The 10208-nt window shown below is 45.7% G+C and overlaps 1 protein-coding gene across 1 annotated transcript; it reads right to left on the reverse strand.

The window, feature by feature from the left end:
- LOC127326701 (pathogenesis-related protein 1) lies at positions 1-867 on the reverse strand. Its single transcript, XM_051353496.2, has 2 exons — positions 581-867; positions 1-493 (listed from the first exon to the last, which is right to left on the reverse strand). Exons 1-2 carry the CDS (start codon positions 765-767, stop codon positions 222-224), a joined length of 459 nt encoding a protein of 152 aa, XP_051209456.1. The 5' UTR covers positions 768-867; the 3' UTR covers positions 1-221.
- Positions 868-10208: the final 9341 nt, after the last annotated feature.

Below are 10208 nucleotides of genomic sequence, written 5' to 3' on the forward strand. Positions count from 1 at the left end.
TATTTCACATACTTGTTTTTATTCTTATTTAGATCCACGAGGAAGATACATAAGCAATCAACACAACCTTCAAACAAACACACTCAAGGCCATACCCAGCTACCTTTTATTTAACTTCATAAGTCCACACCCAGCTTGCTCTAGCATACCACGGAGGTTGGAGCAGTTTTATTCGATCGGGGAGAAAGCACCATTATTATGGATGATCCCTCTTTGCTTACTTAGTTGTAGGCATCCGGGTTAGCGATGAGATAGGCCTCAACAGTCTTGAACATTTCGGTGGCAGATTCCTTGGCCTTGAGCATCATGTCCTTCCCCTCTGTGCCCTTGGATGTGCATTCCACCTTGGCCACACTCCCACCGTTGGTCGTCGGCCTAATCTTAATGTGCCATGTGGACGTCTCAACGCCATCACACTCTAGGGTGTATTTGCACTCACAATTGTCCACATCCAGGTACTCAACCTTCTTCTTCATGACATTGAAGGGCATGGCTGCACGATCAACAGTGTGTTACGATTTGAACAATTGTGCCAGAAAGTAGATTACATGAATGTATGTCATATGTGTGGTATGCATACCTGAGGAGCAGTTGTAGTGCCTGACGCTGCCGATCCCGCCATCTCCTTCAACGTGGTGGGCGCTGTCGACAATGTGTGGGGCGAGCTTGGGTGCCAGAGTGTGCCAGTCCATAACGGTGGCCCGGAACTTGCGTGGTGCGGACACCCGCGACTCCAACTCGAGGGTCCAGCTGTTGGTGGAAGCCATTCTTGTGATTATAACCTACAACTAGCTAGGTGGAGATGGTGTGAGCTGAGACTATCGTACGCTGGGGAGATGTGATGTTTGAAGGTTGCCTGGAGAGTGGAAATGGATGCTTTAAATAGACGAACCATGGGCTAGTGGAGCTAGGCCCAACGAGTTTTTTGAAAAAATGGAGGGCACCATTGGCCACTCGATTGGTCAGAAACCGTGCACTAGAAAGCTTTGCACTTTCTCATTGCGTAGTGGAAGCGAAGGGTGCATTGGAAAATTTATCAAGAAGTTAAGGAAAAAAGAAGAATGGAGTGTCTATATAAAAAGCACAATATGAGTAAAGGATGCATCCAAACCGAATATAGGTAGCACACTTTCCTATTTGTGTGATATGTAAGGATGGATACAATGCGTATTGCCTTTTTTTTACACGACCAATCTGTAGTGCTGCATATCTTCATGAGTCGTAGCGCTAGTCACCACGCGTGCAAGATAGATATGCATGTCACATAAACATACTCAATTCAATAAGTATTGATTTACTACTTCATGAAATATATATCTCATCATAATTATTTTCAATAGCAAGAAGAGTATGAGAGTCAATATAAGTATTTTCCTATGTGTTATCACCACTCTGTGCCTTATTATTTTCATAATAATTTTCTAATACGATGATGAGACGAATATTTGTTACGTTCAAAAAAGAACATGATGCTTCAAAAGGCATGTACACACGACAATGAGACTTGCTATTCATATGCAAAATTGAGAAAAGCAAATAATTTGCGGTTGTCAAAAGCCGCGGAGAACTAAAGAAAATAAAAGAAGGGGCATATCAGTCATAACGTTTAAAGGTTTACGTATTTTATACATATAAAATATATAAGTTGTTGTTATTTTCAATTTGGCGACCAGTTACATAAGAACTTTCGATTAAATTTGTGCCATATCAATTGAGGGTGTCTTCATATATGCAAGCGCATACAAACCTTTATCCAGAGTGAATTGTGACTATTGGCCGGTAGGATGTTATTCACAAGGTCCCGGTGTAAACAATATTTCAAAAGAAGGAGATAGGGAATATTTGAATCGTTTCAGCAGCTTTAATGGAATATTTGTGCGAAAAAATAGTTATTTTCTCTCTCCTTTCGCCACATCTTGTGGTAATATTGTCAGATATATGAACCACGGGTATATCATGTGATTATCATGAGATTAAACAAAACATAAGTAGTTTTCATATAAGTAGAGACAATTAATAATCATCTGCCTTTTGACCAAATAACTATAATAAGGACAAGATGAGTGAGGAGTAGAAATAAAAAAAAGGTCTGATATTGTAACCCCTGGTAAAAAAAATCATAACAAAAATCTCTCGTGAACTGATATAGAACAAGAGATGAGCATAAAAGGTAGATACAAGAAATTAACCTTTCAGGTCATAAGCATAGACAACATGGGTTGAGCAAGCGTGGAAAAGGTAAAAATCAAACATTAATATGAAATCCTATCATTTTCCACAAGAGTCCATTTACATGGATGTCACGGTCATCTATTGTCACACCAAGCTTCTAAGACAGAAAAAAAGAGCTAAATAGATTGTTTTCAAACAGAAAAATGGTACGCTTTCTCAACAACGTTTGATACGATAAATTTTCTATACAATTTTATTTATCTCTGCTAACATCTAGTGCGCAGAGAGAACTAAACTGAGTAGGATTTAGCCAAAAGACTAATTATCACACGAGAGAAACACATGAAAGCGACAATACATGAATATATCAGCTATAGCCATGTAAATTGCGCGGCCAATCCAAATAGTTAATGAAAAGGGAGGAATGAACGTCTAGATAAAAAAATAGGGATTATAAGGATGGTCCAATGCGAATATAGGTACTCCCTCCAACTCATATTATTTGATATCAATATATAGATGTATGTAGACATATTTTAATTGTAGATACATCCATTTTAGCATCAAGTAATATAGTTCAGAGGAAGTAGCAAATTTTTTAATCACGTGATGTCTAAGCATGCAGCCAATACGATTAGGATAGAGATAGTCACATGTTTTCTCTTCGAGAAGTAGGATACGCCCTGGCATGTGCATCTATTGATTCATGTCTAGCAATTGGATGCATGCGTGCTTGCTATTTGCCGCCATTGCGCGGCCATGAGCGCCTCAGAGAAAGCTTTCAACTTGCAGGCACTAGATGGCGCCATCCTACATGCACTACATGAAAACGTCAAGGTGCCAACGACCAGCCTGTGCCGACGGCTTTTTATTAGGGTCGTCGACACAGGGAAGGCTGCGAAGAAGGCTGTCGGCATAGAAAAGTTTGTGTTGACGGCCACCTTCGGCACAGAAAAAGGCCGTGTCCGTCGGTGCAAAGATTTATTTTCTTCCTGCACCACCCCTGTGGATCGATATCGCCTTTTCAGTTTTGAAAAAAAAGAAAAACATAGAAAATACAAAAAGTAAAATCCTTCCAGATGAGTATTATGTTAATGGTTTTAAGGAAAATTAACAAAAGAAAATTCGACCTTTTTTTTGCAAAATTGTGTCATGTATCGGTAAAACGAGTTTTCTGGTTGCATACGACCTCCGATGAAAATGTTATTTTATATGAAAATGTATCTACACAAACTTTCCTATCCGATTTCAAGCACCGATGGTCGTTTAGACAATTTTTGGATTCATCAAATTCAAAATGGAGACATGAGTATTTTCAGCTTTTAGTTTCAGGCTAAAAAGTAATTAAAAATTAAATTAAATTTATTTTATAGTTTCAAGATTTATTATTACTTATCTTATTCATGGTTGTTTACTCAAATAATTGTTTGGATTCAAAATAATAAATAGTTTTGATATCAACAAGGTTAATGGTTAATAGGATTGATATGGTACTATCATCAACAAGGTTTCGCCTTTTTTAATGGAAGCTCCACCGAAGGAACGGAGAAGTTAAGGGTGCTAGGGCTAGAGTAGTGCGAGGATGGATGACTAATTGGGAAGTTTTACCATGAGTTTAATTTGACATAAAATTATGTGGAGTTAGATTTAAAATGATCCGTTTGAGAATGGGTGTCTAATTGGAAAGTTTTACCACCATCGGAGTGGTGTTCTCCTCTTTAGTGGGCGGTTTGCGGCTGCTTGTGGCAATCTCGCGATTCCACATCTAGTTCTAGTAACAAGTGGGGAGGATGTGTCTGCCGGTGAAAACCAATCAGCGTTGAAAGGTTCGTACTCAACGGAACGGAATTCGTGGTCACTGCAAAGCATGGGTACGTGCATGGATGCGTAGTCTGGATTTGCTTCCTTGGTATAGTACTTGCTAAACCATCTTCCAGCACTGATCACTACTTAGGACTGTAAAGGTTTTGACTAGGGCCAGAACACGTACGAACCGGTACCTGCAAAGAGAGGCAACCAGAGGCGGAGGAAGCCACAAAATCCATCTAGGGTTCCGTCCTCCTCGCCGGTGATACCGCTGGTCCGCTCCGCCTCGAGTGACCTTGGGGCCTAGAAGGTATCGTTGCCTATTCGACGGTACCTCGGAGGAGTGATCCTCGACCATTGGGCGGAGAGTCCTCTGGTCGGTGGTACGCGATTTATCCAGCTTCGGAACAGCTGCACGATGACAGGGCCTACTGCTGCTTGTCTGGAATTATCTAGGCGCTTTCGCGTTGTTACAATGAGTTGTGGTTGTGCCTCTAGGGCTCCCGGGATCTGGCTTATAAAGGCGCCAGGATCTAGGGTTTACACGGAGAGTCCTAGCCAGAATACAAGATGCCTAACTACAGAATATTACATTGCCGTGCACGTCAAGGATCCACCTTTCCTTATACGCCGTATTGGATCCGGATACTTTATGGGCCTTCACGGATCCGACTACCTGCATAGGTCGGTTGAGATCCGGCTCCTGTTCCTGGGCTGCCCGATGGGCCATATGCCACCATCACCATCTGTGGGCCACCCGGGCTTGCCGGATCTAGACCACGTCGTTGATATACCCATAAAGTATACCCACAACAGTAGCCCCCGAAGTTCTTCAAGCTTCATCATTCCTCCGCCTATCTCTGTCCGGATTCGAATAGAATCTCGAAGAGCTTCCAAAACTTCATCGTCTCCGACTTCATTCAACCGGAAATCATTCGTTCTTTTGTAACAGTAACTTAGCAGATTTCTTGCCCATGTCGCGCACAACTTCCCCTTTTCCCGCGCTAAATTTTCGGATAGACGATTTTTTTGCCGGAAATCTCGGAGGCGCGCAGTTAGGTCACCACTGCGTCCATTTCACTGCTTTTGACCTAAGACATGTGGCGATCATCCAACGGTGCGACCGTTCCATTCCCACCATAGGATCCGACTTACGAATCTCCGCGCGAGGCCTATATAATACCCCTTTCGTGCGGTCATTTTCACTTTTTCACCGCCCTCACCACTTCATCTTCTTCCTCGCACCAGCGCCGCCCGTTAGATCTCACCTCCAGCCAGCTCCTTCCCGGAAAGCTTCAAGCGCCGCCGCTCCAAGGTCTTCCTCGACCCAAGCTGCTCGCGTTTGATCGGGATTTCGCCTCCGCCGCCGATTCGTGGTCTAGTCGAAGGCCTGTGCGTCAAGTCCGAGACTTTCTCCCTCGCCGGCATCACGGGGAACCGCCACGCCATTGACGGTAAGTCCACCGGACTTGTAGAAGATAGACTTAGTGGGGATCCGGCTTCTTAAGTTTTTTACCATATGCATGCACCCGGAAACATGTCCACTAGCTCACCTAAGTTCACTGATAGCTCTCCGAAGAGTCCACCACCAAACTCAACAGAAACCAACTTTCGTTGAGCCTTTAGCATTCCTTCTGCCAAATATTTCCGATATTAGGTTAGCTCAACCTTATTCCGCGTCTTCCAGCAACATCCTTGGTCGGATCCCAACAGCCGAAGAAATCCAAGCGAAACTAGAAGGGCAGACTATAATGGCTGCTAAAGTTCTGGAGGTGGAGCAGAAGAAGGGTTCGAAGGCCCGGAACCGTGAGGGGGAGAAGGGTCAATGGTGGCCCAGCGAAGTTACGAAGTCGGAGCTTAGAGCCTTCGTAAAGGAAGGACTCATTGCTCCGGATACTTGGAGTTTCAACAAGGACTCCAGCATTCCGACCCCCGAACCTGACGAAGGAGTTTTCACCAAAGCTTTGGTGGAATGCGGTCTCTCTCTTCCTCCTTCCGAATTCTTCCTGTCTGTGCTTAGCACTTATGGCCTCCAACCACACAACATATGTCCAAATTCCTTTCTCCTCCTCTCCAACTTTGCAACTCTCTGCGAGGGTTATCTCAGAGTCCGTCCAGATATCCGCCTTTGGCAGTTCTTTTATAGAGTCAAAAAGGAGACCAAGGATAAGGCCATGGTGAACTGCGGAAGCATGACTTTCGTGCTCCGCACCAGGAGGTTTTTCTGGCTCTTTCTTCCCAAGAGTCCATCCGGTACTGGAACGCCGGATGGTTCTATGTGAAGAATATCTCAGTTCCGGGCATCCACGATGGTCTCCCCTTATTCGCCAACAAGCCTCCGGAAGAGCTCGCCAGCTGGAGCCTCATCCCCGCCCTCGCTCAGTATCCGGAGCTGGAGAAAATGGGTCGGAGGATCTCTTGGCTGGTCCATAACGGTTTAACCGGAATGGACCTGACCTTGAGCTAGTTTACTCATCGGATTTAGCCGCTCAAGTACAATAAGCGGCTGATCTGTGAATACTCCGGAGTCGACGATCAGCTACGGGTGACCAGGGATAACCTGCCGACGGATTCTCTGAACAAGAGGATCCGGACACTCGTGAAGATTACCCGGGGCCAGGAGGTCCCGGAAATCAACAAGGACATGTACATCAATAACAAGTGCCCTCCGGTGCGTTTTCTCACTTAGTCATTTTGCTTCTTATATTTGAAATGTTCTAACTTCTTCAACGCTTCCTCTATCAGCTCAATTCTTTGGCGGAGGATGGTTTCAGAGATGTATTCCGTCTACCTGCTGACGCCGGAAGGGCGGAGGAGGATCCGAAGGACGAAGACGAGGAGGAAGAGCAAGCTCCCAAGAAGAAAGCTGCTCCTCGCGCTCCAAAATGTCCCCGCGCCAAGGTTTTCGGCACTGACACCGGAACCAGCGGCGAGGCCTCCGCCAAGAAGGCAAGGACCAAAGCTCCTCCACGCCTCGACTCTAAGAAGGCGGAGCGTGACCGCATCAAGCTTCTGGCCACAGCCGGAAGAAGGTCACGCCCGCAACTTCCCGGAGCCACGTAAGTGTTCCGAAATACAAACCCCTAGTTGCGATGTTAAAACTTTATTGCTTATGTCCTTTCTTTACTTGGTGCAGGAGCCAGAAGATCACCGCTTCAGAGGTTAGCACCCAGAAGCACATCACCAGTTTCCTCAAGACGTCTCCAGCCGTTGGCCCCACCAATCCAGCTCCGTCAAGTACCTCCAACCCAGCTCCCCAACCTACTCCGCCTGAGGCTCACCCCACCCCTGATCCCGCCGCTGAAACTCATGTGGAAATAATTCCCGTGAGCAGTGGGAAAAGAGGCGGAAGCTGCTCCGCCACAAAGCGAGCTGCTCCGGAAGAAGCTCAAGACAAAGGTCTAGAGGAGACATAAGTCACCTCTGCGGATAAGGCTGAAGCTTCGGCTAAGGATGCTGTCGATTTTCCGGCCAATTTTGGTGATCCTGCTGATCTTTATGCCACACCCAAGGCGTACTCCCATAAGTTCTTTAACAAACTTACGGAGGCGGAGAAGTGGGAGCTCGAACAAGATCTACTGAACTCCATGCTAAACAACGCATGGGGTAAAGCTGATCTTAAATCTTCCGAGATTCAAAATGACAAAAGGGAGATCGGCGAGTTCTTCGACCAAATCCTCGTTAAACGCAAGGTAAACCAATATTTCCAGTAGCCCCCAAGTATCTAGGTGGAAAATTAATAATAGTTTGCACCTTGATACTTTGAGTAAACTAACCTGAGAAATTTTAAAGTGTCATGGTAGCCCCCAAGCGTCATGGCGGAAAATTTTCGGCAATGATGCTTCGAAAATATCTACACTTAATTATACGCAATCGGAACTTATCCTTAGCTTTCACTGCCGTAGGAACAACAAGCGCTGCATTATGAGCTCCACAAGAACATCTCGCTACAGCGCCGCGTTACCCTTGGGCAGGCGGATCAGATTCACGATGCCAAGGAGAAAATTGCGGAGCTGGAAAAATTGCTGGCGGAAGCCCAAGGTATATCTCCGACCAAACTGTTATTATTCCAAATTTTCGACTTTGAACTTACTTTGTTTTATTTGAACAGGTGCATCTACCTCTCTAGCCACTGCATCCTCCGAGCTTGAAAACCTGTGCTCCGCTCATATGGACCTGGAGTCTAAGCTGAAGGAGGCGGAAGAAAAGCGGGAGCTTGCAGAGAATCAACTGGCTAAGAAGAATGCCGAGTTTATCCGGGAAATGGCTGATCTGGTGGAGAAGCGGAGGAAGGACAGTGCTACTCTTAAGAGCCTCCAAGAAAACGTCCAACACCTCCAGACCTACATGAGGACGGCAGATCAAGGTTGGGACCTGCTCAACTCCGACATCATGGGTAAGTATCCGGAACTCAAAACCAAATCATTTCTCCGTAACCCTGAATGACGTCTAACTCTGATCAACTTTTTATTTTATAGAGCCACTTGGATACGACGAGGCCCGACGCGAACAGTTTCCGCGTGATGATTTGATCAAGCTGGCCGGAGATGACTGCATGGACCTAATCTCCGCTTGCCGCAAGATCTGCCACAACTTGGCGATCAAAGAGAGCCGCACCTGCGACGTCCGCATGCTTATCCAGAGAATGGATGTCCTGCCGGAGCTTGTCGTCGAACTCCAAGCTTCTTCAGCCAGAGGCGCCGCTCAAATGTCCTTGGCAATGTGCCTTGCTAATGCTCCGAACCTTGATATAGATCTGGCCACTACTGGTATTCCTCCGGATGCAGATTCGAATTCACTTTTGGATGCTTGCAGCGGCTACGACACCCGGATCGCACGACGGATTCGTCATGACGAATTCGATGATAAGGTCGAGCTTCCAGCTGACGAATCTCTCGAAGCAGAGCTTGAGAAGATAGGTGAAGCGGAGACAAGGCCAGCCGGATCCGAAGACGGGAGCCAATTCACCTGGACCAGCTCCATGGAAGCTGAGAAGAATGAGCCCAAGAACGATGATGACGACGCATCTTCTCCGGCTAAGGAAGCGGAAAAGAGCGAGGCACGAGCTGATGATGAAGGTCGTTCTTCTCCGGCCAAGGAGAAGTGAAAAACTTGTTCCTCCGGGAAATTGAAACATTGCATCATTTTGGCCCCATCGAGGGTTTGTAATATAACTTAAATATTTTTAAGTAGCTAGGACGAAACAAGTGCATGGGCGGAAAAAACTTATCCTGCTATCCGTTTTATAATATATGCATGTTTCGTTTGTTGAAAGCAAGTGCTAGTTTCTAAGTTTTCCAGCTTGCTTATTTGACCTTCCACGAGCCAGAGGACCTTTAGCTGGAAAATGCTCGCCGACGGCGACGAAGCCCAATGGCGATCCATCAATAACCGCGGAAAAAAGCCCCCAGCCGAGGTGCCGAAAATCGCTACCAAGAATCTATAAGTTCGCAACAAAAAACTCATCCACCAGAAAACTTAAGTTTACGTCCTAAAGGACGATTTTGAAAATCACAACTTTTATACACGCCTAGGCGGAAACATCCAGCTCTACGGTTTTAGTCGGAAAACATACACGATCCAAAAATGAACAAGTAAAGGAGGTAAAAGACTCAAAGAGTGAACCATATGCTTTATTTCATTGATCATGTATCATAACTATTAAAAAATATGTAATGCAAAAATTGCTAAGTGTGGAAAGGACGTAACTGTGCTATATTCCAGGGACGGTCTGTTTCATCGTATATGTCACCCGGATCTTCCCTCTTGCGTTTCCGGTACCAATTGTCAGGTCTATCCTTTAGCTCGCGGAAATCAACAAGGTAGTAAGATCCGTTATTTAGCACTTTGCTGACAACAAAAGGTCCTTACCAGGGAGATTGCAGCTTATGTTCTTTCACCTGCCGAAGGCGGAGGACCAAGTCACCTTCCTTAAACGAGCGGTTCCGAACTCGACGACTATGATAGCGTCGGAGTTTCTGCTGGTAAATGGTGGAACGTTGGTCAGCTAGATTCCGAGCTTCTTCAAGCAGGTCCACAGATAGTTGTCAAGCCTCGTCAGCAGTTTCATCATTGTAGGCGGAAACTCGCGGGGAATCGTGGATGATGTCGGAGGGGAGCACAGCTTCTGATCCGTATACTAGGAAAAAGGGGGTAAAACCAGTCGACCTGTTAGGGGTAGTTTGTAAACTCCACATAACAGAATCCAACTCCTCGGCCCAATCTCCAGC

Source organism: Lolium perenne, chromosome 6 (genome assembly GCF_019359855.2).
Source record: "Lolium perenne isolate Kyuss_39 chromosome 6, Kyuss_2.0, whole genome shotgun sequence".
Classification (NCBI taxonomy): domain Eukaryota; kingdom Viridiplantae; phylum Streptophyta; class Magnoliopsida; order Poales; family Poaceae; genus Lolium; species Lolium perenne.

Coding starts and splice junctions, on each gene's coding strand:
- LOC127326701 (XM_051353496.2), bottom strand. CDS start 767: ATGGCTTCCACCAACAGCTGGACCCTCGAGTTGGAGTCGCGGGTGTCC. Junction 494..580: donor GCACTACAACTGCTCCTCAG/GTATGCATACCA, acceptor TTGATCGTGCAG/CCATGCCCTTCAATGTCATG.